A 25,387-nucleotide genomic window follows, 5' to 3' on the forward strand; every position below is an offset into this window, starting at 1 on the left:
TCCTCTTAATATTTTCCTAGCTGTTATTTCCCTCCCCGCTCTCTCTGCCGGGGCCATAAATATGCAGCGGCTGGCTCGGCGGCTGGCAGAGAATGGAAGCTATTTTTTCCCTACATTACATGCTGTAATTACTTCACACAAAGTTAAATCTATTTTTCCAATTCACCAAAGCTCCTGCAATCGTTCTACCCCTTCCCTGGCCCCAGGGGGGTGGTTTCTCATCACCCCCCCCACCTCTTTCCTATCCCCTCATGTAAATTCATGGGGCTGGGATCTTTCCTGGTGTGAGGACCACAGGGGGTGGGTGTTACTGCCAGGTGGGGGGTGAATGCATGGATGCACGTGTGAATGGATGCGTGTGTGTATGGGTGGATGGAGCACAGGGAGAACGCTTGCTGCTCCGCAGAGCCTGGCCACGCGGCTGAAGGAGAACATGGAGAAGCTGACGGAGGAGCGGGACCAGCGAGCAGCTGCCGAGAACAGGGAGAAGGAGCAGAACAAAAGGCTGCAGCGGCAGCTCCGTGATGTCAAGGAGGAGATGGGCGAGCTGGCCAAGAAGGAGGCGGAGGCCAGCCGCAAGAAGCACGAGCTGGTGAGGGCATCACTGCTGAGCCCCCACAAATTGGGATTCCTCTTCCCCACAGCCCAGGCTCACCCCACTCTCCCCGCAGGAGATGGACCTGGAGAGCCTGGAAGCTGCCAACCAGAGCCTGCAGTCAGACCTGAAGCTGGCCTTCAAGCGCATCGGGGACCTGCAGGCTGCCATCGAGGATGAGATGGAGAGCGACAGCAATGAGGACCTCATCAACAGGTGAGTGTGCCCGGAGCTGGCTCCTGCATGGGGCACGTCACCTGGGCTCACTGCTTCTCCTTGCCACTTCTGAAACACCAAGGGGGGCCTTGGTTCTGCCCAGTCCTGGCAGGATGCTGCCCATCCATCTGTCCATCCACCCGTGCACCCATTGCATCCATCCATCCATCCATCCATCCATGTATTCATCATTGCACCCATGCATCCATCCATCCTTTCACCCACCCATCCTTCCACCCATCGATGCATGCATCCATCCATTCGTGCACCCATTGATCCATCCATCCATCCATCCATCCATCCATCCATCCATCCATCCATCCATCCATCCTTGCACCCATCCATCCATTCATGCATCCATCCATCCATTCACCCTCCCACCCATCCATCCATCTTTGCACCCATGCATCCACCCATCTGTGCACTGTGCACCCACCCACCTGCCCACCCCTCCCTTCACCCGCAGCCTGGTGCAGCTTCACCTGCTGCCACATCTCCACAAATCCTGAGGACATCTGAGGGACCCCAGGATCAGGGGCAGTGTGGGGTCTCGGGGCGCTGGAAACCAGCCCAGCCCTGCAGATGGGCTCAGAGCAGCCAAACCTTTCCCCTCCCCATCTCATCAGATCTCATCCCTTTTGATTTGTTCTCCATTCATCGCCCTGCCCGACTTGGTTTCCTTCTTTTTTTCAATTTTAATTTCATTTGATTTCATTCTGTTATGTTTCTCCCCCACCCACCCCCTCCCAGTTTGCAGGACATGGTGGCAAAGTATCAGAAAAGAAAGAGTAAACTGTGAGGACCTCCTCTTTCCTTCTCCCCCATCCCCTAACCCTGCTCACCCCCCTGGGGCCGGGGCCCCTGCATGCTGCTGGCCCAGTTTCGCATGAGCTAACAGCACCCCAGAGTTTGTTTTATGGGGCTTTATTTTGGGGGGGCGGGGGGGGAGAGGAGGGAAAGGTATTTTATTGCATTTATTTTTGAAGCCCGGATATATTGCAGGGGAGGGAGACGTGTGTGATGGAGCGCAGCTCGTTGCTTTGAATGCAACAAGGATTCCTATATAGGAGCCATAACAGCCCGTCCCGCTCAGGCTGAGCGTGTGGCCGTGCAGACGGAGCGGCCCTTTAGGATGGCACTGCCCAGCCCATCCCCAGCTGCCATTTAGGATGTGGGAGCCCGGCGGGGTCAGGGGGGGACGCGGTGCTTCGATTTCTGATAGGCGCCGCCATCTCGCTAATGAGAGCAGCGCGCGGCCGGCGTGAGCAGAGATTTACAGCGGGATGCTCTCAACGTGGAGGAATGGATTTTGCAATGCAGACGGCACCTTCGCGCTAAAGGCGATCAATACGGTTACCAGCGGCCGTTATAAATTAGATGTTTTAAGGCAGATAGGGCTTTTTTTATGTCCGCCCGTAAATCAGGGGCTCTCCGTCACGGTGGGGCCGTAAATCCGTCCGTGCGCCCGCCGTGCCGGAGTCGTTTCTGTTCTGCCTGCTAAACTCCTGTTTACCCAGGGACATCAACGTAGCTCTGCCTCGCGGTAATTCTGCACTCGGTGGCAGCCTATAAAACGAACCCACTTATTTCCTCTCTGTGAGCTCGGCATCCCCCGTGTTTCTGGAGCCGTGCCCCGCGTGGTTCTCCACCTCGTGGTTGATTTCCTGGCTATAGGGCCGTGCACAGCCAGGGCTGCGCTGAGCCCGGTGGCCCCGCATCCTTCTGGGGGTGGTTTTGGGGCTGTGGGGTCGCAGAGCATGCGGTGTCCTGAGATGGAGTGGGGCAGAGGGACGGGGATGGGTGGCACGATGCCACACGTCCCTGCACCACATCCCAGGTGCTCATCGCTGCCTTTCTCCCACCAGCGACGGTGACTCGGACGTGGACTCAGAGCTGGAGGATCGCGTGGATGGAGTGAAGTCGTGGCTGTCCAAGAACAAAGGCTCCTCCAAAGCGCTCTCAGATGATGGCAGCCTGAAGGGCAGCAGCAGGTGGGTGCAGGGCTGGGTGCTGGCGGCGTGGCTACAGCTGGGCACTGCGCATGGTGTCGGGAAAGGGTGAATCTGGGGAGCAGCTCAGTCTCCACTGGGGACACGTGCCTGAGTGCTGGCACATCCACAGCTCTACACACACTTAGGGATATCCCTGCGCCCCCGGCATCCCAGCTCTGTGTGCAGCCTCCTCAAATGGGTAGCAGTGATGGACTCCATCCTTTCTCTCTGGCAGCTCTACCACATCCCTCCATCATCCTGCGTCCCTCCATCATCCCACATCCCTCCATCATCCCGCATCCCTCCATCATCCCACATCCCTCCATCATCCCACATCCCTCCATCATCCCACATCCCTCCATCATCCCACATCCCTCCATCATCCCTCATCCCTCCATCATCCTGCATCCCTCCATCATCCCACATCCCTCCATCATCCCACATCCCTCCATCATCCCACATCCCTCCATCATCCTGCATCCCTCCATCATCCTGCATCCCTCCATCATCCCACATCCCTCCATCATCCTGCATCCCTCCATCATCCCACATCCCTCCATCATCCCACATTCCTCCATCATCCTGCATCCCTCCATCATCCCACATCCCTCCATCACACCTCCATCCCCACTTCACCATCCCAGTGCTGTAGCCCTCCTGGGGACCACACGGCCCCACTCATGTCCCACAGCCATCAGGGAGAGCTCTCTCCTGATGAGCGCAGATTGCTTTCATCCAAACCCGATTTTCTGGCAGGGTTTCAGGCATCCCGGGGGGCTCTCCCGCCTTCTATCTAGCAGGGGGAAAGATCTGAGCTGTTTTCTCTTAATTGGTTTAATTTATTCAGCGGCACAGATGTAAAACATTTTGTTATTGGAGATAATTCCAGTTTTCTGAAGTCGGGAATCAAAGGCGGCGGCTGCAGGTAGCTGACAGTGAGATAAATTGAACGGAGCACTTTAAAGGCGAATCAAAGTGACGGGGTGGAACAATGCCCGCATTTGCATGGAGCAGCTTTTCGCTGACGCCGATAATTCCGCCGTGTGCCGGCGCGTTCCCCGCTCTCACTCCTTTCTCTCCCATCCCCCCCCCGGTGCGCTCCGTGCCCGCACCCAGGTCGGCTCCCACGGATGTCCCCGAGGGCGAAGAGCGCCCGGTGTCGGTGTTGAGCAGCCTGAGCTATAGGAAGCGGCCGAGCCTGAAGGACTCCATAGGCGGCCGCGGGGACGAGCAGACGCTGTTCAGCGCTCTGAGCGAACGGGCGGCCTCCCCGGAGCGCGCTGCCCGCCGGGCGCGGGGCGCAGAGCACGAGGACCGGGCGGCCGTCATCGCCCGCGCCTTCGCCGACGCCAGCGGCCGCGCTCGGCAGGGGCTGGGCAAGCGCTGGTCGCTGTCGGCTGGCGATGGGGAGAAGGGCTCCGTCGCCTCCGCGCCGGTGAGCAGAGCCTCGTCGGCCTCGTGGCGCGCGCCGGAGGATGGAGACGAAGGGGACGAGGCGTGCTCGGTGCTGAGCTTCGCCCTCTCCAGCCCCGGCAGCCTGCGGAGCCGGCGCAGCGGTGCCGACGGTCGCCCCGATTCGCGGCTTTCGCTCGCCCGCAGCCTCCTGGATGAGGCGGATGAAGCATCCCGCGGGCAGCCCCCGCTGGGCCGCAGCTTCTCCGTGCCCCCGCGACCCCGCAGCGCCGCCTCCGAGGACGGTCCCCCCGGCGACGCCCGCCCGGTGGGGCACCGCTCCTACCTCGACCCCGACCTGGAGGCTGCCATCCAGGAGGTGCTGAGCTACCGCTCTCCGCGGGCCGGGGGTCTCTCCAGCCCCGACTCCGGGGACGACGGGCGCAGCGTCCGCAGTGTGCGCAGCGTGCGCAGCGCGGCGCCGCTGGGTGCCGCCGACCGCCCCGGCAGCCTCCGCCGCTCCGCGTCCGCCCTCGAGGTGTCGCGTCCATCCCGGCGCTCCGGCCGCCGCCGCAGCAGCTCTTCCTCGGAGTCGTCCTCCTCCTCGGAGGAAGAGGAGGAGCGCAAGAGGAAGAGCGCTAAGAAGAAATCCAAGAAATCCAAAAAGAAATCCAAAAAGAAGAAGAAAAAGTCATCCTCCGAGTCGGGCTCAGATTCCTCCTCCGATTCCTCCTCCGGTTCCACCGTCTCCTACCGGAGCACCTCCAGTGTGAAGAAGGGCCCGCGGGCGGCCGGGGGGGAGGAGCCGGTGCGCCCCGACCGGGCCAGGAAGGAGGAGAAGAAGCGCAAGAAGCAGGTGGACAGCCTGATGATGAAGTACCTGTACCGGCCTGAGAGCGACTGAGGCAGGAGGTGGGAGCGGTGTGTGCCTGCAGCATGACCCGAGTGTGCCACTAACCCCTAACCGCGCCCAGGCACCGTTCCGAGCATCCGTGCTGAGGCCACACGGTGGTGGGAATGCTGCTCCGTCCTTGTGCCGTGGGGTTGGACTCTGAGAAGTGCTAATCCCGTCCTGGAGTGGCTGCATGGATCTCTGATGGAAGTTTGGGGTGGGCAGATGGGGCTGCGGCTCCGGGAGGAGCAGTGGTACTAACAGCACCCGGTGTGGGGTGCGGATGTGGGATGACATGGGTGAGTAGATGGGGTCGGATGGTTATTGGAGTGGTTACTCCAGTCCTGCACCCCATCTGTGTGGGAAGGGGGCTGCAGTCAGCTCTCTGGCATCCTGGCAGTAAGTGGTGAGTGGGTTCGGTTGCTTCCTATGGCTTCTGTAGGAGAAGGGCTGGAGGAGGAGGAAAAATCCCTTGGGAATGCTGTTGGATCACCATCCCAGCCTTGGCCGGGCTGTCACATTGCGGGGCACTGGCTCAGGGCTGGGACGCATCTCCATCCAGGACGTGCAGCCATGGCCAGTCACCCATTTGAGCCCAAACCCAATGTTTTTTGGCACTGCCACCACTCAGTGCTGCTCTGCACCCAGCAGGAGGGCCGCGGCCCCATTTCTCACAAGCAAGGAGACAACGCAGCCTCGATGCGTCAGGACAGCAGTTCAGCACCTAACCCCTTTTTCTCCCCACAGCCCCCCGAGCTGCCGGAAACCCTTCTCCTATGACCGATGGGACGAGGAGCTGGATGCCACAGAAAGCACGGAGCGCTCATCCCACAGCCCCACCAGCGATGGCGAGGCGGAGAGCCGCACCGCCGAGACCCCCGCGTAGCCCCCGCCACCCTTCCCATGGCCCCGACATGCTGGGCTCCTCGGGAACCCCCCCCCCCGGGCAGCCACTGTTTCTTTTTTGCACGGTGAAGAAAAGGGGAGGAACACACTGCCGTCCCCATCCCTCGTGCAGGGGGGGCAGCCCACCCCTCCCACCCCATCTGTCCTCGGCGGCTCCATCGGTTCCTCCTCAGTGCCTGCTGTCTCCTTATTTTATAAGTTAAAATACCCCCTGGACACCCCTCTCCATGTTCTTCATCCCCATTTAGTTGAGCCAAAGACGTCTCTGGCCAGGCCTCGGGGCCAGCCGCCCCACAGCCGCAAAGGGGACGTGGGGACGGGGTCCCCCATGGGCTGTCGCCTCCCCTATTGCCCCCCACCCCACCGGTTGTTTTGCACTACAGCTGTGCAGCCCTTCCTCCCCCATTTCCTTTCCATCCGAAAATAAAGAAACGTCATTTCTGGCTGGTGACGCCTGCTCTGCGTGCCCCGTTTTGGGGTAGGGGGGGATTGGTTTTGGAGGGTGGGTTTTTTGTGGTGTGCAGGGCTGCAGCAAGACAATGGGGCGCACGGAGCGATGAGCCCGGTGCCATCCCTGTTCCCATAGGGGGGCTCTGCTTGCTGCCAGCTGCTGGCTCCATGGGGGCTCCTCGCAGCCCCCAGCCCCCACAAAACAGGCAGTTCCCACCCCTCTCCCTGCCATCTCTAAACAAATGGGCCGAGCTCGGCGCTCGCCGCCATTAAAGCTACGCTGCGCTAATGCGCTTTCATTAAGTGGGAGCAATCTAATGATAATAAAATGGCACATTTAACATTAAAACATTTAACTTGACTCCTAAGCGAGTGTGCCTCCCCGCGCTGCTCCGGCTCCATGGCGCTGGCAAAGCGCCTTCGTGTGCTTCCAGGGAGCGGCTGCTTGGCAGAGCTGGGCTGGCACACAGTGTGGAGCGGTGGGAAAGCAGGGGAGCCATGTGTGGGGGTGGCAGGATGTGAGGATGCAGGGGATCGAGATATAAGGATGGTGCTGGGATGGGAGGATACAGATGTGAGGAAGCAGGAGGGCAGGGAACCAGGATAAAGGGATGCGGGAGTGTTGGGATGTGAGGATGGGTCGGAGCAGAGCACTGGGATGGTGGGATGTAGGGGAGCAGGGTATAAGGATGCCAGGATGCAGAACCACAGGGAACAAGGATACTGGGGATACTGGGATGTGGGGGTGCAGCTGCAGGGGTGCTGAGGTGCCAGGTGATGGAGGGAAGCAGGGCACCAGGCTGGCAGGCTTTGAGAACATTAGGATGCAAGGAGCTGGGGGCGGTGGTACTTTGGGATGCAGGGATCACTACAGGGCAGTGTGATGCTGCGTGGGCACAGCTGTGACACTGCACCTACAGAGCAGCACGGAGCACACCTGGGAAGCGGCTGATGGCGAATGGAGCCATGCAGTGGGATGGTTCCTCACCCAGGCTCAGCTCGCACAGCAGCTGCCCCACCACTGGGGCCAGTTTGAATCCATGGCCTGCAGGGAAGAGAGGGCTGGGGGTGCAGCCATGCCCAAGGTACCCCCAGGGGGGCCAGGACCTACCCGAGAAGCCGGCCCCGATGATGATATTGCTGTACTTGGGGTGCTGGTCCAGGATGAAGTCTCCATCCGGAGTGTTCTGGGGGAGCGGTGGGGTGAAGGAGCAGGGCTTGGGGCACAGCCAGGACCCACTGTGGGGGAATGGGGACCTGGGTCTCACCGTGTAGAGGCAGCTCTCCAGCACAGCCGGCTGCGGCTCCAGCCCAGGCAGGTAACTGCTGATGAAGTTGCTCAGGAGGGCGATGTGGGGATGGGGGGAGCCTGGGGGGGTCCGGTCCCGCTCCTCAGGATCAGTGGGGCTGCCGTGGTGGTAGCACACCTGAGGACAGCGCTCAGTGGGAGCAAACAGAAGGGACACCGCGGCGCCACCACCACTGTGCCACACTCACCTTGACCAGGCCGGGATACTCGAGGGCCGGCAGCCCATATATCCCATGGGGAGCGTAGGGCAGCCCCGTGGCCATGAAGCAGGGGGTGACCGCGCCGCCGCTGCCGGGCTCCTTCTCCCTCCAGTAGCACACGTCGATGCGCAGGGGCTGGGGGCTGCACGTCAGCTGTGCCCGTGGCCGTGCCACCACCTGCGGCCACCAGCCCTTACCTGCAGCGGCAGGCGGAGGCCCAGCGGTGCCACCACGGCGTTGGTCCACGCGCCGGCGGCGATGATGAGCCGGGGAGCTCGGTACAGCCCAGCAGCCGTGGTGACAGTGATCACTGCTCCGGGATCGATGCGCAGCACCTTCTCCCCATCACGCACTGTGCCCCCGCGCCGACGAAACGCGTCCTGTGTGAGCAGGAAGGGATGAAGGGATGGGGATGGAACACCTTCCGTGTCCCCCATCCCTGTCCCTGCGTCGGCACCCACCTGCACCGCCCGCAGCGCCCGGTCTGCCAGCAGCACACCTCCACTGCTGTCCCACAGGGCCGCCTCGCCGGGACGGGGACGGAGCCCAGGGAAACGCTGCGCCAGTGTCACCGCATGGAGGACGGCATCGGGCCCCAGGCTGTGCCGGCAGCCCTCCAGCTTGGGGTCACCTGGTGGGCCCAGCACCACCAGCCCTGTCCGCCTGCACCCAGCAGCCACATCAGTGGCACCCATGTCCCTTGTTCCGTGTCCCATTTCCCATGTCCTATATCCCATATCTCGTGTCTCTTGTCCCATGTCCCATCCCTCAACCCGTATCCTTAATCCCATGTTCCTTGTCCCCCATTGTCTACTTCCTGTCCCAAATCCCCTATCCCATATCCCACATCCCTTATCCCCTATCCCATATCCCCTATCCCCTATCCCCTATCCCCTATCCCACATCCCCTATCCCATTTCCCACATCCCCTATCCCTCATCCCCTATCCCCTATCACACATCCCCTATCCCACATTTCCCATGTCCCCTCTCATGCCACCCCCTTGGTTGGGGAAGCGGAGGCTCAGTGCTTGGACGATGCTGGGGTTGATGGATGACCCGTTAGCCCCAACCCCGCTGCAGGAATCGTTTACACGCTTATTTCCTTAATGGTTCTTCCCTTAAAGAGCCCCATAAATAACCGCAGCTGCCTGCCCACAGCCCCAGCCCCATTCCCAGGGAAGGGCAGTGCCCAGTGCGGGGTCCCCGTTCCCATCACCTGTAGAGCAGAATGCCTGCCTCGTCCTCCAGCTGCTGCCAGAGGCGGAAGCTGTGGGGCATCATGTGGGCATAATGCTCCTCTGGGTACGCGCTGCGTGTGATGCGGCTCTGCCCGTGTGAGCTGCCCCGTGAGTGGGGCAGGAAGAACTGTGGGGAATGGGAACGTGGGGGTGGCTGCAGCCTCCAGGTGTCCCCCAGCCCCACAAGGCTTGGGGTCCTGGCAATGGGGACAGGAGGATTTTGGATCTGGGGATGTGGAGGTCTTGGAACTGGGGACAGTGGGGTGCTGGTATTGGGGACAGTAGGGTGTTGAAAATGAGGACACCTGGACCACTGGCAATGGGGATATTGGACTGCTGGCACTGGGGACGCTAGGGTTTTGGCTTTGGGGACAGTAGAGTGTTGGTACTGGGGCACTGGTGACACTGGGATGCTGGCACTGACAATAACGAGATCAGGGTAATGGGGACATGGGGGTCCTGGCAGTGGGAACATTGGGCTGTTGGCACTGGGTACACCTGAACCCTGGCACTGGGGGCACAGGGCTCCTGGCACTAAAGGACACAGCGTCCTGGCGCTGGAACACCATGGAGTGTCAGATGCCTGGGCAGAGGGCAGCCAGGTCCCTGTCCTGCTACATCAGGGCTGGGGGCACAGCATTGGGGCCAGGGAGGTGGCAAGGTTGGGGACATCAGTACCTGCTCCAGCAGCAGTGTGTCCCTGCGACGCTGGGCCAGGTGGTACGCGGCAAAGGAGCCCTGGATGCCGGCCCCGATGACGATGGCATCATAGGAAGTGCAGCCGGGCTGTCCTGGAGCAGCCATGTCTGTCCCCATCCTGTCCTCCTGCAGCTGGGAGCGGAGCCAAGGGGGAGGGACAGGGCAGAGTCCTCCGGAGCACAGAAAAACAGTTTTTTTTTCCCTCCAGTGTAATTTACGGCCCATAAACTATTTGGCTGCCATCTCCCTTTTTTTTCTCCCTGTTGGGAGATAGCAGTGATCGACGGCCGGGTGCCCACACCGCCCCGTGGGATGGGAGATTGAGGAAGCATGTGGATTTGGGGTGGGATTTGGGGACGGGTGCTGCCGTCGGGTTTCTATGGGCACCCTGTGCAGCGCGCCCGCTAACGAGGGGAATTCATTTCGAATAGAAGGATGCGTAAGGCATTATTTACCGACTAATGGTCACGATTAGGAAGCGCTGAATGCCATTCTTTATGGAGACGTGAGGTGGGAGCCCTCGCCCGGTGCTCACTGCGCTGCGAGCGCCTGGGGCTGCACGGCCCCATTACCGCAGCGCGGCCCCATTACCGCGGTGCGCCGCCCTCGCTTTGATGCCAGGAATAAATGCTCTGATTTCCTGGGGTTTCGGCTGGCTTTTCCGCCGGCGCCCAGCCTTTGAACAGCAGTACCTGCTTCTGCTCTGCGCCGGGAAGATGAAGAATAATTAATTATCCATGAAATGTTAAATGGGAAAAATTGAGCTCTTCTCCCACGAACGGCGCGTTAATGGGATGGCGCTTCGGGAAAGCCCCGACGCAGCTCCGGGGTGGCATGGGGACATCTGAGGACACCCCTGGGGACACGTGGCAATGCCACCCCCCGCAGTGCTGATGGTCACCCCCAGGGCAGCGCAGGGACGGGCTCTGACTATCGCTGTCATGGCACGGGTGACCCCAAAAGGCAGGCACCCATTGCGTGCTTGGCTGTACGTCGGCGTTTCCCAAAGGCTGAGTGCTTCCTGCTGGGTCATCCGTGCTCAAATGACTGCGTGTCCCAACAGGAGCAGTGTGGAAATGCCCACAGGGCTGTAGGGTGCTGGGATCCTTCCACCTGCGCTCGCCCTCGTTGGCCTTCATGGCCCTACGCGCCGGTTTGCTTTGTCTCAAAACCAACGGCGCCGAAGGCGGCCCTTCGTTAGCAGTCCAGGTGCGTGCCTGGGGAAGCGTCGGGGAGATTAAAATTATTTGAATATCATAATATTAGAAACATCAGTTTGGCCTCAAAACGCACATCTCCCGAGCCCGAGCGGGGCTGCGGCGCATTAAACATTCATGCAGCTACCGGCGGATCAAAGTTTTGGGTTTAGCTCTGGAAGCTCATCGCTCCCACCCGCATTGCAGCGGGACAAGAGGGGCCACAAAGGGACCCCCCCACCCCCCGTGCCGCCACTCGGCTGCCGATCCCTGTGGAAGGGGTGTTTTTCTCCCGGATGCAGAGCACACAATCAGCTCCCCATGATGGCCCAAGGGTTGTGTTTGCCCCCTGCCCATCTCAGCACGCTGTCAGCAGGGAGAGGCGCGGCCATCTGGGCTGCCATGCAGGAGGGGGCGATGAGACAATGAGGCTGAGCTTTATTATTTTTGAACGCACGCAAAAGCTGCCCGGCAGCTCCTTGTTGGTGCCAACGCCATCTGCCTGCAGCAGGGATGAGTCCCTCTGGGCAACGATGGGGATGGGGTGCGGGATGAGATCCTGCCCATGGGGAATGAATGAGCGGGGTGCGGGAATGAGTGAGCTGCTCCTGAACCAGGTGCTCTGCTTAAGCACGATGAGCCCAGCCCTAATTGGGGCTATTAAGGGATGGGCAGCAGGGGGAAGGGGCTTTATTGAGGCTTCTACCCTGGAGATCCACAGACACTGGGGTTGTTGACATTCTGGGGAGGGATGTGGGGGTGCAGGATGTGACTGCTGTTCATAAGGAATGGATGGGATGGGGGCTGTGCCCTGAGCCAGGTTCCTTTGCTTGGTATGACGAGCCCAGCCCTAACTGGGGCTACTTAGTGACGGTGAAGGGCAGCTGGGGGGATACCTTTCAGGCTTCCACCCACGGGGGTCACTGGGATTTTGGAGAGAGCTGTATGGGTTGTGTCCCCTCCCCAGTCCTTCACCTCTCAAGATTTTCACGCGCCGCACTCGCAGCATTACGGCGCTGGGCAGGCCTGGGGGGGGGGGGGGGGAGAAGTGCAGGGAGGAGCCCCCCGTTCGCCAGCCGGCAGGATTTGCGCGCGCAGCACTCGGAGCGTTACGGCGGGCGGGGAGGAGGGGTGGGAGAGGAGGAGGGGGTGGGGGTGGGCAGGGAGGAGCCCCCCTTTCTCCCCCCCCCCGCCGCCGCCGCGCGGCCCCGGGATTGGCGGGCGCCGCACTCGGAGCGTTACGGCGCGGCCGTGCCCGCAGCGCGGAGCTGTCCGTGGTGCTGAACGCCGCCGGCCATGGGCTCCGCGCCGCCTCCCGCCCTGCTGCTGCCGCTGCTCGCCGCGCTGCTCCGCGCCCCCGCGCACGGTAAGCGAGACCCCCCCCCTTCCGACACCCACACCTCTACACCTCAACCCGGGGACCCCCCCTCCTCCTTTCGCCTTCCCCCCGCCACCCTTTCTCCGCCAAACTTTGCCAACTTGCGCTCACCCACCCGCCGTTGCCCCCCGCCTCAAAATCCCCTTTCTGCCCCCCCGCACCGGGCAGCAGTAATTCCTTCCCCCCCCCCCCTTCCCACGCCCGTTCCCCGGTGGCGCGGGGGCGCGCAGAGCTTTGCAGCCCCATTGGCGCAACGCCGCCCCCGGTGAGCTCTGCTGAGAGCTTCCCCCGCAGTGTTACCGGGATGGGGGGGGCCCTACCGGGGGCACCGCTCGACGCCTGAACCCTCAAACCCCTTCAGGCTGCACCCCACTGGGATCCACTCTCTCCATGTAGACCCCGCAGTGGGGTTGGGGGTGTTTGTGTGTAGGGCTTTGCGCTGCTTGTGCTGAAGCCTCTGATTTTGGAGTGATGTAGGGAAGGGCGAGCGTTGGCTCTTCCCAAGGAGGGCAGCCAACACCCGCATCCTCTTGACTCAACGCGGTGTGTGTTATGGGAAGCCTCGATGCCTTGTCCCCAAAAAGCAGCAGTGGTGACCCGGCTTGGAGGGCTTGGGTTTGCCATGGTCGTGCGGTGTGATGGGTGGAGAGCATGCGGAGGTCCGTCCCTGCTGGGAAGCGGGGTGATGGGATGCAGGCTGAGCCGAGCTGCAGGGAGCAGCCGTGCGGGGAGTTACATAAACTCCCCATCTGGCTGCCGAGCTGAGATGGAAAGGACGCCGTGGCCCTGTGCCCACTGCTATTCCCGGCTCACTCTTCCACCAGAGCTGATGGCAACGCCGTCTTCCTTAAAGCGTCTCCCATGCACCCCCCTCACGTGGCAAAAAGTGGGGCAGTGCTGCGGCACACCCCGCTGTGGGGCAGTAGGTCTGGTGGGGGGGGCAGTGTCCCCAAATCCCTGGGTTCCTTTGGGATGGATCTGTCCTGGGAGTAGGGCTTTGGGCAGGGCGGGATTCCCCGGAGGGAGGCTGCTGCTTGCCGTGTCAGTTTAATGATTTCTAATGAGCAATTACCTCTAGTCAGTCCCCTAATTTCTGAATATCAATAAAGTTAATTAAACTCTGCATGTGTATTTCCTAGAGTGTTAGAGGTAGGGATGCCAGAGGTGCTGAGCTCTTCCTGGGGCTGGGTTGTGCCCACCCCATGCATGGTACCAGGGCCAGGAGCTATGCAGGGGGCTCAGCCTCCATCCCAAATCCCCACCAGGTGTGGCCCCAACCCGGCACCAACTTCAGTGCAGCACCTCCTCGCTCAGTGTGGCCTTGACTCGATGATGGGGTTGTGTTGTGTTGGGGACAGGGCACTGCGATGTGGGGATGGTGCTCTTAGGTTCCTGATCCAGGCCAGGGGACTGGAGATACTCCAGAGCAATGGCAGCGTTGTCATCAGCCTTTGCCTTGTTGTGACCTGTGGCTTCTGGTGCAGCTCTGCTCCCCACTTTCTGACCTCCTGGTGCAGCTTCGTGGTGCCGCTGCAGCAAGGGAATGCAATTCCAGGGCATGGCTCCTTGCAGTCTGAGGTCTTAGGAGCAAAGGGAGATGGCATGGCTGGGGGCACAGCTCCTGGTACTGGCCCATGAGCTCCACTGCCCCATCCGCGCTCAGCAGGATGCGCTGTGCCCACTGAGACAATGTACTTGGGGAGCACCAGGTCTGCAGTTGGGGCTCTGCATTCAAGGAGGGGGCCAGGGAAACAAGCAAGCAAGCAAGCATCTGCTTTAGTAATTAACTGAGCACGTGCCCATCCCCTGCGTGCCTCAGAGGAGTTCGTCACCGCCGTGCTGCCAGGCCAGGATTATCTGGATAATGCTCTTAAGCAGGGCAGGGGTGCCCCGTGGGGCCGTCCCCACTCACTCAGAAAACTCATGGCCACAGGCCATGCCCCAGGCTGCTGGCGTTGGGATGGAATCGTTCTGGGGCTCTGCTGTGGGAACCAAGGTGTCACCAAGGGCACGGCAAGGGCAGTGGGGTTGGGTACGGAGCAGAGGGACTCCCCTGTGGTGCTGTAGGACCCCCTGGGTCGGCGTGGGGCTGCAGGGTGGGCTGGAACCCCGCACATGGACGCCCCGGGAGGCGGATGCGGTTGTGTCTCCAGTGGATCCGGCAGGAGAGGATAATTTAGCTTCCAATCAATTCTTTAAATGTGCACAATTGAAAGATTGCCTTTGAAAGCTGCCTATAACCAGGGAGGTAATGGATTCTCTCCAGTAACAGGCAGCAGCCTCCCTTCCTCCGGCTGCTGCGAGAGATGGGGCAGTGACACCATTCCATGTCACCATCACAGAGCATCCCTAGGGACACGGGGTGGCCCCACTCCCTGCTGCCATGGCCCCCAGTGGGACGTGCCACGAGGTCCCATTGGCTGGCGTTGAGGACACGTCCAGCCTGCAGCCTGCAGAAGGCAGCCCACGCGCTCGCCGTGCCGGTGGGGGTTATTACAGATATAATTTAAATGCAGTAACGAGCTGTGCTGAAGGGATCAAATATTAATCAGCCGCGAGAGCGCCGCTGTGACCCTGTGAAAATGGAGAGAGGTGTTCAAAATGCCAGATCTGCTCATGGCAGGTGGGAGCTGTGCCGGTTGGGTGGACAGTGGCTGGTCCCCACCGGGGTCCCCTGGGGGTGGCCATCGCATCAGCTCTGGGTGGATGTCCTGTTAGTGTAGGCCCTACACAAACATAGTGGTGATGGGGCTCTGGGTGGCATGTGGGGTGGGGTTTTTTGGGGGGAGGGCAAGGGTGTTTTTGGGGGTGAGGTTGCATGGGAGACCTCAGGGTGTGTTTGGTGGCCCATTGGCTCAGTGCCTGTAGGATTGGGGTTGGGCTGTGGGTTGGGGTGGGCTGAGGGTAGGCTGTCTCAGCTAAGCAGCTGAACACAGAGCCCAGCTAGCAGCGCTCGCGCTCTGCTCAACCAGATTGCAGTTCTTGTTGCTGGCAGCAGAAGGGGAGCCGGAGTGGGGGAAGGGGGGGGGAATCTGCTCCCTGAGCAAACCATCACCCATACAAAGCCCTGCTGCTATTTCTTGCAGCCCTGAGCACCCGACAGGATGGCGTCGGCCCCCCCGGGTGGCACTGGGGGCTGCTGCAGGGATCTCCGCAGCTGCGGGGCCTTTTTGGGGTGCTGGGAGCGTGGGGAAGGGGGGGCAGCACCGCTGCAAGGCTGTCTGGCTCCGGCAGCGTGCACGGCGACAGCGATCAGGTCCGAAATAGCAGCAGACATGCAATTTATCATCGCCGCTGCTCATGGAAATTGCTGTACAAATGCATTAGCTCTGCAGGGAGAGCGGGGAAGAGGGATTACACGGGGCAGGGGCGTGGGGAGTGCGGGCGGCACGGGGGCACCAAGATGTGAGGTGCACGGCTCCCCACGGCCCCCACCCCTCGGTGGCTGCAATTTGGGGTCGCTAAGGGAGGAGGGGGCTGTGCCATGCCCCGCTGCCCCCAGACTCCTCGCTCGGTGCATCCTGGCGCGTGCCGGTGGTGTGTTGGGATGTCAGCCGGCCGCAGTGCTCCGGGGAACCGACTGTGGCAACATGTGACACGTGTCAGCGGGTAAATGACTGTTCCATTCAAGGAGAATGGCAAAACATACAAGGTCAAACGCTTCCCTGCGAGTACCGCCATGAATATTAACGCCACGAGCTGCTGGGGCTGCTGGATGCATTTGGCGGCGGTGTCTCTGGGGCAGCACGTTGTGGGTCTCCTCCTGTCCCTGTCTGTCACCTCTCCAGAGATGGGATAACAGTGGTGGGCCACCAGGGTGGTGTTGCCTGCACCCACCCACCTGCTGCACATGCTCCTTTGGTACCCACCTGCGTTCTGCCTGCATTCGTCCTTGTGCCAGCCCTGCTCCCTGCCTGTCTGTGCCCCCACGCTCTCACCAAGAGTGTCCCTGTCCCCAGACCGTGTCCACATCCCCAGGGACACGGAGGCAGGCGATGGCGGTGGGAGCTGCCAGCAGCTCAGCACTTCTCTGCCCAGCCCGGTGGCGATGATCGTGCCCATCAGGATGACTGGAGACCATGGGATGATGACAGGGGACCATGGGATTGTGGCTGGGGACCACAGGGCGCTGAGCATGGCGCCGGCTGCCTGACAGCTCATTCATCGCAGCAGCCAGCCCCGGCCGCAGGGGCAAAGCAAGATTGGATTTTAAATTGGAAAACAATCCTTCCGTGGCCCCTTGCCCTTGGTCCTGGCTGCCCACAACAACTCCACCGTCTTCAGAATGGGGAAACTGAGGCACAGAACAAGACAACACCCCGGGCAGCCAGGCGGCTCGCCCCGTCGCAGCTGCTTTGCTGGGTGCTGTGTTATTGCTTTATTCGCCGTCCGCATCGATCCGCGCTCCCCAGGCGGCTGCGTGGCTGCTTATTTATTTATTTGCGACACCAGCCGCGATTGATTTCTGCTGGGGGGGCCGCAGACGGATTAGTCTCCAGCATCTCTCTGGCTCGTGGCCGCCGTTAATAGACTCCTGCAAAGCTGATGTGAAGGATTAGGACCCCGGCCCGGCCGCGGCCACGTGCCCCGCATGTCAACAGGCCCTGGAGGCACAGCACGGGGTGTAGCAGCCCCGTTTCCCCCTTCCCTGAGTGCCAGCCCCCTGGGTAGCAGGGTGCCCTGTCACCAGCCCCTTGGCCAGCTCAGGGACCCGGGAGGGACACAGCCATGGTGGAGATAAGCAGCTTAGAGACATCCGCGGAGGTGGAGGCTGTAATCTTGAGGGGCATGGGTGGTAACATCTGGGCACAAGCTGACTTGGCCCGAGAACCCCAAGTGCTCCAGGGGTCAGCAAAACCCCAAGTCCTGAGATTCTCAGGGTACCCAGAGCATCCCGTAGTACCTGGAGCATCCTGTGGTACCATGGGGGTGTGATGGACCCCAGTGTCCCCGCTCATTGCGTGTGGTGTCTGTGGTGGCTCTCATGCAGCACAGGACGAGGCCTGGAGCTCTAATCTGCCATTAAAGCCTGAAAGAGATTTTGGCGCCCTTCAGTATAAACTCATTAACTTTTATGTTCTAATAAATGGATCCTATTAGGAAATAATTCTGGTGGTGCCGGGGGGCAGGTTACCCTTTTGGAGCCGGTGTGCGTGCAGAGGGGTGACAGTGGTGGCACGGGGGACAGGATGATGGCTGCACCTGGTGGCTCCTCATACACCACTCTCCAGGGATAATGTCTCTTAATAGTCCCTTAAAAGTGGCAGTCACAGAGTAATTAATCTTTGCGGGGCCTGCCCTGCTACGGCTCGGTGTAATTACCCGGTAATTGGCAGTATCGTGTCATCAGTGCCGGTGCGCGGCACCGCATGGCGAGACGTTGGGCAAGGCGTCAGGATGCTGCGTGTCACGGGAGGAGTGGGTACACCTTAATGTGAGCTCTGGTGCAGATGTGAGTTAATTAGCCATGCTTAATTGCCCGGGCTTCTCTGGTGAGGGGTGTGCTGCGCTGAGGTGCGGTGGAGCCCCGCTGCATGCGGTCGATGCGCCTGTTTGCCGTCCATGCTCTGTCCCTGTTTACCCAGGAACGTGTCCTCAATAAAGCAATCAGCTTTATTGACAGCTCTCCACTGCAGCTCTCCTCTCCATGGCACGGCACGGCTCCTCTCCTGGCACCATGGCCAATGGGACCTAGTGACACGGCTGCCCTGGCTGGTGCAGCACCAGCCCTGTGTGCACCATCGACCCACAGGGATGTGATAATGCTCAGGGTAGCACATAGCCCCATGGTGAAATGCTGGGCCCCAGAGCCTGGAGCAGCTTTGATCTGTGATGAAGAATTGGTCCATGATGAAGCATCAGCCAGTGGTGCAGCACGGGTCCTTAGTGTTGCATCAATGCACGGTGCAGCATTGGGCCATGAAGAATTGCTACATGAGTCCGTGGTGTTGCATGCGTTTGTGATTTTGCATCAATCCATGATGAAGCGCAGCCCATGGTATAGCAGAGGTCTGTGGCACAGCACCAGGATCCCCAGTCCACTGCCAGTGCCCAGCGCAGCATCAACCCGGGGTCCAGCACTGGTCCGTGATGAAATGGTTCTTGATGGAGCATCAGTCTGTGATGCAGCACTGGATGACAATGAAGCATCGCTCTACAGTGCAACACTGATGCACAAGGGTGCAGCACTGCTCCTCATTACACCCAACTCTCTCCCTTCCCAGGCTTCAATGGGCTGGAGAGGAAGACAGGTGAGAGCGCCGAGGCTGAAGGAGACCCCACAGCCCTCCCCACACCAGCTGAGCGCGAGGCCGAGGCGCACTTTGTCAGCACAGCACCCACCCTGAAGCTGCTCAACCACCACCCGCTGCTGGAGGACCTGCTGCACGAGGCCTTCCTGAAGAAGGACTACCTGGCCCAGGCGCCCTTCCCACCTGGCCTGCCTGGCCCTGTGCTGCCTGACGATGCCTTGAGGCCGGACCCTGGACCCCCAGCCCCCCAGATCCTACCACGTGCCCCTGCTTTGCCCAGGGTTGCCTTCCCCACCGCCCCATTGACCACACCAGCTGGGCGTTCGGGGCCGTGGGGGGAGCCCTGGGGGGTCGCGCCAGGTACTGACCCTTCACAGCCCCCTACTGGGGGGTCAGGATCAAGCTCTGCAGCCCCCAGCCGGGTGCCCACCTTGGGGGTCACTGGGGTCTCCGGGGATGAGGAGGGGACCACCACTACCTCCACCATCACCACCACCACCGTCACCACGCTGCAGGGACCAGGTGAGCACGGGGAGGGAGATGGGGGTTCAGGTATATGTGGTGCTAACACGGGGGTCTCCTTGTCACCAGCACCATGCAACCGGACGCTGGCGGGTCCCGAGGGCTGGCTGGTGTCCCCAGAGCCAGCCAGTGCCCCGTATGACAGCAGCATGGACTGCACCTACACCATCTCCGTCTACCCTGGCTATGGTGTGGAGATCAAGGTGAGATGCTGGGGGGCGGGCACGAGTCCCACATGCATAGCTTTGGGTCCTTTTCCTCTCCTTGTCTTCACCTTTGTGCCATGAGCCAATGTGAGCCAGCTTACGGCATCTCTCACCCTTGGATTATGGAGAAGAGACGTGGATGCATGAATTGGATACACCACCCATCGGCCTCTGGCTGCTGTGATTGGCACCTGCTGATGAAGCAGCAATATAGGATTTAATTAACGACAGCATTCACCCAATCTGGTATCACCAATAGCTGACAGTGAGCAGAATGCATTGGCACAAAGCTGCTGCTTGCTCCGTGCTCAGCCCCAGCTCGCAGAGCAGCACTCACTGGTGCCGCCGTTCATCACCGCACAGCACTGCTTAATTAACATCATTAACAGCAAATTGCTCCGGAGCGCTGGAGCACGCGCCGGGCTGCCATGGGCCCAGCCGTGCCGCGGGGCTGTGCTGCTCTCCATGCCACGGAGAGATTTATGGCCATGCTAAGCGTGTTTGAAAGGCGCTGCCTCGCGCCGACAAGCTCCAGCGCGCTATCGACTGCGGGAAATCCTGCAGCGTGGTGACACCTCACCGTCCCCAAAGGTGCAGAACATCAGCCTGGCAGACGGGGAGACGCTGACGGTGGAGAGCGCAGGGGGCCTGGAGCCGGCGGTGTTGGCCAACGAGTCCTTCCTGCTACGGGGCCAGGTCATCCGCAGCCCTGCCAACATGCTCACCCTGCGCTTCCAGAGCCCCCGACCCACCAGCCCCGGATCCTACTGCTTCCAGTACCAAGGTACGGGGAGCTGCTGCCACCAGCTGGGATGGTCCCATCCCTTTGGGGTCCCCTGTCCCCGTGGTGTGCCCTTCCCGCATGACACCATTTTGCAGCGTAGAGATGCCAAGGTAAGTGGGCATCAACCAGCAGTGTGGATCAGCGTGAGCAATGCTTGTCTCACTGAGCATCCCCAACATCAACAACATGCAGGGGCTGGGATTTAGGGTGCGGGACCCCCTCAACGGGGTATTACAGATGGTCTGTCTGGCTCCGTGACATTTCCACTCATCCTCAGCCTACCTGTTGAGCTGCCCCTTCCCTGCACGGCCCGCCTTCGGTGACGTCTCGGTCAGCAGCCTGCACCCCGGTGGGGACGCCCGGTTCCGCTGCACCACAGGCTACCAGCTGCAGGGTGCCCACCTGCTCACCTGCCGCAATGCCACCCGGCCCTTCTGGAGCGCCCGCGAACCTCAGTGCATGGGTGAGCTCTGCGTGGGGACGTGGCCGGTGTCACCTGGGCACCCACTGACAATCCCTGTCCCGCAGCGGCGTGCGGTGGGGCCATCCGTAATGCCACCGTGGGACGTGTCATCTCCCCGGGCTTCCCTGGGAACTACAGCAACAACTTGACCTGCCACTGGCTGCTGGAAGCTCCTGCCGGACACCGCCTGCACCTCCACTTTGAGAAGGTCTCACTGGCAGAGGATGATGACAGGTTTGGGTCAACACAGCATGGGAATAGGAGAGCGGGGGCACCCTGGGACACCCTGGGACAGCTCTGCACCATATATGGGGATGGAATGTGTTAGCCGTGTTCAAGGGTGGGTGCTGTTGGCCACACTCAAGAATGGGTTCTCTTGTCTTTGCCTTGGGAGGGGGACCATTGGCCATGCCCAAGGATGGGTGCTGTTGGCCATGGCTGGGACCACTGTGTGGTTGGCAGTGCTGAAGGATGGATGCCACTGACCAGGCCTGATGGTGGGCACAGTTGGCCATGTCCAAAAGTGTCGCTTACCATAAATGAGGATGGGCACTATGGCCATGCCTTGGGATGAGTGTCATTGGCCATGCACAAGGCTCATTGCTGTTGGCCATGGCAGAATCCTGAGCCTGCTGCATCTGGGCAGGCTCATCATCCGCAATGGGAACAACGTGGAGGCACCTCCGGTCTATGACTCCTATGAGGTGGAGTACCTGCCCATCGAAGGGCTGCTCAGCACTGGACGCCACTTCTTTGTGGAGCTCACCACTGACAGCAGCGGGGCTGCTGCAGGCATGGCACTGCGCTATGAGGGTACGAGGCATGGGCACTGGGGACACCCGGCATTGCCATGTACCCTTGGCCCCCACAGACCTCAGCACTTGTGCCCACAGCCTTCGAGCAGGGGCACTGCTATGAGCCTTACGTCAAGTATGGGAACTTCACAACCAGCGACCCACGGTACCCTGTGGGCACCACGGTGGAGTTCAGCTGTCACCCTGGCTACACGCTGGAGCAAGGCTCCACCATCATCGAGTGCGTTGACCCCAGTGACCCACAGTGGAACGAGACGGAGCCGGCATGCCGCGGTGGGCACCGGAGGTGGGGGGATGTGGGTGGTGGATCTGAGGGACTGGAGCTGGGGTTGGGCACCATGGCTGGTGGAGCCAGCATGCCACGTTGCATGGGGGTAGGACCACCGTGGGATCCAGAGGCGGTGGTGGGTGCTAGATCTGGGGTGCCAAGGGGGTCGTGGGGGACACGGGATCCAGGATGCTATGGTGGGTGCCATGGTGGTGGCTCGCCATGGTGGGTGCTATGGTGTGTGCCTGCAGCGGTGTGCAGTGGGGAGCTGATGGACACGGCCGGCGTGGTGCTGTCGCCCAACTGGCCGGAGGCATACGGCAAAGGCCAGGACTGCATCTGGGGGCTGCACGTGGAGGAGGACAAGCGTGTCATGCTGGACATCCGTGTGTGAGTGAGGGTCTGTGGGACACGGGCCACCAGCGGGGGGACACCCTTTTATTCCCCACCCTTGTTCTCCACATGCTGCAGGCTGCGGCTGGGCACAGGGGACATCCTCACCTTCTATGACGGGGATGACCTGACAGCACGCATCCTGGGTCAGTACACGGGTGCCCGCGGCCGCTTCAAGCTCTTTGCCTCCAGCGCCGATGTCACCATCCAGTTCCAATCTGACCCCGGCTCCGGCGTCTTTGCCTATCGGCAGGGCTTTGTCATCCACTTCTCCGGTGAGCCCCACGGTGGGGATGGGTGCTGTCATTCCCATGGTCTGCTCACCCCCTGCTGTCCCCACAGAGGTGCCCCGCAATGACACGTGCCCTGAGCTGCCTGACATCGCCAATGGCTGGAAGACCGCCTCGCAGCCGGAGCTGCTGCATGGCACCGTCGTCACCTTCCACTGCTACCCCGGCTTCGAGCTGGCCGGTGCCGACCTGCTCATGTGCCACTGGGACCTGACGTGGAGCGGCGACCTGCCATCCTGCGAGCGGGGTGAGCAGGGTGACACATCCCACGTTCCCTCCTGCCACCCCATCCCACCCTCACTGTCACCGCCTGTCCCTACAACCCACAGTCACCACCTGCCGGGACCCCGGGGACGCCGAGCACAGCCGCAGGGTGGTCTCCAGCCCCAAATTCCCGGTGGGGTCCACCGTGCGCTTCGTCTGCGATAAGGGCTACGTGCTGGCAGGCGCCGGGCTCCTCACCTGCCACGACCGCGCGTCGGGGGGACCCAAGTGGAGCGACCGCCTGCCCAAATGCATCCGTGAGTGGGGCATCCTGAGTGCACACCTCCGTGGCTGGGAGCACCCAGTGGGTGCTGACACAATGCCATTGCCCACAGCGGAGGCATACGAGCCGTGCCACAACCCCGGCGTGCCCGCGGGCGGGCGGCAGAGCCCCGAGCGGCGGCTGTACCCGGCAGGCAGCACTCTGCGCTTCTCCTGCACTGCGGGGCGGGCGCTGCTGGGTGAGGGCAATCTGCGCTGCCTGCCCGGGCATCCCTCGCACTGGAGTGGCTCACCTCCCATCTGCAAGGCGGGTAAGCAAAACCCTCCGCCCTTCTATATGACTCCGTTTTCCCCCCTTGCTTCCCACTGATGTTGGGTTGTTTCTCCCCATCTTAGCCTCCTACGATGAGTTTTACAGCAATCGCAACCTGGATGGTAAGGGAGCTTCGGGGCACCCTTGGGTGCTGGGGTGCAACGGGCACCCAAGGTGAAGCAAGCACTGGGTGCCCTCATTGAGCCCCCATTCTCCCGCGCAGCCGTGGCCAAAGCTGTGCCCTCGGGGACAGCATTGGAGGGCACCAATGTGGCCATCGCCATCTTCCTGCCCGTGCTGGTAGTGGCCCTGCTCATCGGAGGCGTTTACCTTTACTTCTCCAAGTGAGTGTCTGCTGCTCCCCTTGGATCCCCAGCCCCACTGCAACCTGCCCAACTCCATCTCCATCACCTCCTATAGGCTGCAGGGGAAGCCAGCCCTACAGCTGCCCCTTTCTGGATCCCACCCCTATGATCACATCACCGTGGAGTCGGCTTTTGACAACCCCACCTATGAGACAGGAGTAAGCACTGGCCCCCACGTCCTACCAGCAGGGGTGTGCGCCCTGGGGACCAGGGGTAAAATGTGATGTGCACCCCAGGACTGTGGAAAGGATGGGATGTGCACCATGGGGACCATATGTGGGGTGGGATGTGCACACCAAGCATCATGCATCCAATGGGCTACGTGTGCCACGGGCTGTACAGTGGGTGGGACATTCATCCAAGAGCCTATGCATATACGGGACAGGACATACATCTCAGGGAGCATGTATGGGATGTGCATCCCTGAGGCTATCCAGGGAATAGGACATAGATCACACAGACCATGCAGAGAAGGAATGTGATTCCCAGAGGCTGCACACACATGCATGGGACCTCCATCTGATGACCGCGCATGGGATGGGTCGTTCACCTGAGGGCACGTATGGGATGGGATGTTGAACCCTGTGGCTGTCCATGGGATGTGCCCCCTGGGTCCCCAAGGATGGAGGGGGGGAGGCAAAGCACAGCACCAGTGAGTGTCCAACCCCTCGCAGTCTGTTTTCTTTGCAGGAAACGAGGGAATATGAGGTGTCCATCTAGGCGAGGGTGCAGCAGACCCCTCCCAGGATGCTCATGCCTGCCGGCCCTCGCCACCGGTGCCAGGCTCACCTCTCGCAAGGAGACTCAAGCGGGAGCCACCCCACACACACCCCAACCCGCCCGGACCCCCGTGGGGTCTCCCCCAGCCCCACTGCCCCTGATCCCTGCTCTGGGTGGGCACGGGACGCTGAACCAGCAGGGCCACATCCTGACCCTCCTCCCCGGAGCAGCAGTTCCATCCCCCCCGGCCCCAGCGATGGAGGAGTGAGCCCTGGATGGTGCAGGTGCAGTGAGGAGCCCCCGGGGCTGCAGCCTGACGATGCTGGGGACAGGGGCCAGGTCGCGGGATGGGGGGCAATGGGGTGCCCTGGAGGGGGGGGGCTAAGGAAACCTCGGGGTGCTCTCACCCTTCACCCACTCCTAGCACCCCGACGTCTCCCAGAGCCACCCCCGAAACCCCAAGCATGCCGCGTCCCCCCGCTGCCCCCCCCAGCACCTGCTCGCTTCCCCCCCCCCCCGAGGTGCGCCCCGGCCCTGCACGTCCCAGCATCCCACGAGGGCCGAATTCGGACCCCCAGCCCCACGGTGACGGGGTGGGCAGGTGGGGCACTGAGCTCGGCTGTGTCCCCACCTCCCCGCCCCCGTACCAGGTCAGGCCCGGGGCTGGGAGTTCTGTCCAAGGCCGATGTAATATACGGTCCCATTCCCCAGCCGCGCGTACCCTGTTTTGGAGAGGAGCCACTGCCCCTTCGCCCATCTTTTGGTTGTTTCATTAATTAAAAACAAAATGGTGTTTTAGAAGAAAACGTGGCACGTTGATGAGTGAGGGGTGCGGGTGATTGACACCGGGGCTCCCGGGGATTTGCGGTAGAGGTGACCCCCTGCACTCGGGGTACACCCCCTCCCTCCCCGCTTTCGGGGTGCACTGTAGCTTTAAGGGGCGACGGGGCCCGGAGCTGGCAAGTCCGCCCCGGCGCGCCAAACGCAGCGCGCCCTCTGCCGGCGCCCCATGCGCTCCGCCCCGCCGTGCGTCATGACGTCACCACG

The 25,387-nt window shown here is 61.4% G+C and overlaps 3 protein-coding genes across 18 annotated transcripts in view; 2 read left to right on the forward strand and 1 right to left on the reverse strand.

Moving 5' to 3' along the window:
- Positions 1 to 6,443, forward strand: part of MYO18A (myosin XVIIIA) — a 29,802-nt gene extending 23,359 nt beyond the window's left edge. For 7 of the 13 annotated variants that reach the window (XM_052688641.1, XM_052688642.1, XM_052688643.1 and 4 more), the window contains 6 exons: positions 407 to 592; positions 672 to 811; positions 1,562 to 1,606; positions 2,677 to 2,802; positions 3,919 to 5,106; positions 5,834 to 5,951. In XM_052688641.1, the coding sequence (XP_052544601.1) occupies positions 407 to 592; positions 672 to 811; positions 1,562 to 1,606; positions 2,677 to 2,802; positions 3,919 to 5,098 (1,677 nt within the window). In that variant the 3' untranslated portion in view covers positions 5,099 to 5,106; positions 5,834 to 5,951. The other 6 variants (XM_052688651.1, XM_052688652.1, XM_052688644.1 and 3 more) reach the window with 4 other exon arrangements.
- Positions 6,444 to 6,757: 314 nt separating this feature from the next.
- On the reverse strand, positions 6,758 to 10,034 carry PIPOX (pipecolic acid and sarcosine oxidase). Of its 2 annotated transcripts, none has more exons than XM_052688658.1 (8): positions 9,870 to 10,034; positions 9,170 to 9,318; positions 8,413 to 8,551; positions 8,149 to 8,331; positions 7,940 to 8,086; positions 7,711 to 7,869; positions 7,554 to 7,629; positions 6,758 to 7,487 (listed from the first exon to the last, which is right to left on the reverse strand). In XM_052688658.1, the coding sequence occupies exons 1-8, from the start codon at positions 10,005 to 10,007 to the stop codon at positions 7,357 to 7,359; spliced, it is 1,122 nt and encodes a 373-aa protein (XP_052544618.1). In that variant the 5' UTR covers positions 10,008 to 10,034; the 3' UTR covers positions 6,758 to 7,356. The 2 variants fall into 2 exon arrangements, with proteins under 2 accessions (XP_052544618.1, XP_052544615.1); XM_052688655.1 differs by having other exon boundaries at positions 8,413 to 8,614.
- Positions 10,035 to 12,272: 2,238 nt separating this feature from the next.
- On the forward strand, positions 12,273 to 25,146 carry SEZ6 (seizure related 6 homolog). 3 transcript variants are annotated; one of them, XM_052689099.1, is made up of 17 exons: positions 12,273 to 12,452; positions 18,689 to 19,237; positions 19,307 to 19,440; positions 20,035 to 20,227; positions 20,505 to 20,690; positions 20,756 to 20,924; positions 21,337 to 21,503; positions 21,584 to 21,778; positions 22,025 to 22,163; positions 22,245 to 22,441; positions 22,509 to 22,703; positions 22,786 to 22,977; positions 23,056 to 23,253; positions 23,339 to 23,377; positions 23,479 to 23,599; positions 23,676 to 23,778; positions 24,295 to 25,146. In XM_052689099.1, the coding sequence occupies exons 1-17, from the start codon at positions 12,383 to 12,385 to the stop codon at positions 24,325 to 24,327; spliced, it is 2,880 nt and encodes a 959-aa protein (XP_052545059.1). In that variant the 5' UTR covers positions 12,273 to 12,382; the 3' UTR covers positions 24,328 to 25,146. The 3 variants fall into 3 exon arrangements, with proteins under 3 accessions (XP_052545059.1, XP_052545060.1, XP_052545058.1); XM_052689100.1 differs by having other exon boundaries at positions 24,311 to 25,146; XM_052689098.1 differs by lacking the exon at positions 24,295 to 25,146 and having other exon boundaries at positions 23,676 to 23,844.
- Positions 25,147 to 25,387: the final 241 nt, after the last annotated feature.

This window comes from Tympanuchus pallidicinctus, unplaced genomic scaffold (assembly GCF_026119805.1).
Source record: "Tympanuchus pallidicinctus isolate F22 unplaced genomic scaffold, pur_lepc_1.0 scaffold24, whole genome shotgun sequence".
In the NCBI taxonomy this organism is placed as follows: domain Eukaryota; kingdom Metazoa; phylum Chordata; class Aves; order Galliformes; family Phasianidae; genus Tympanuchus; species Tympanuchus pallidicinctus.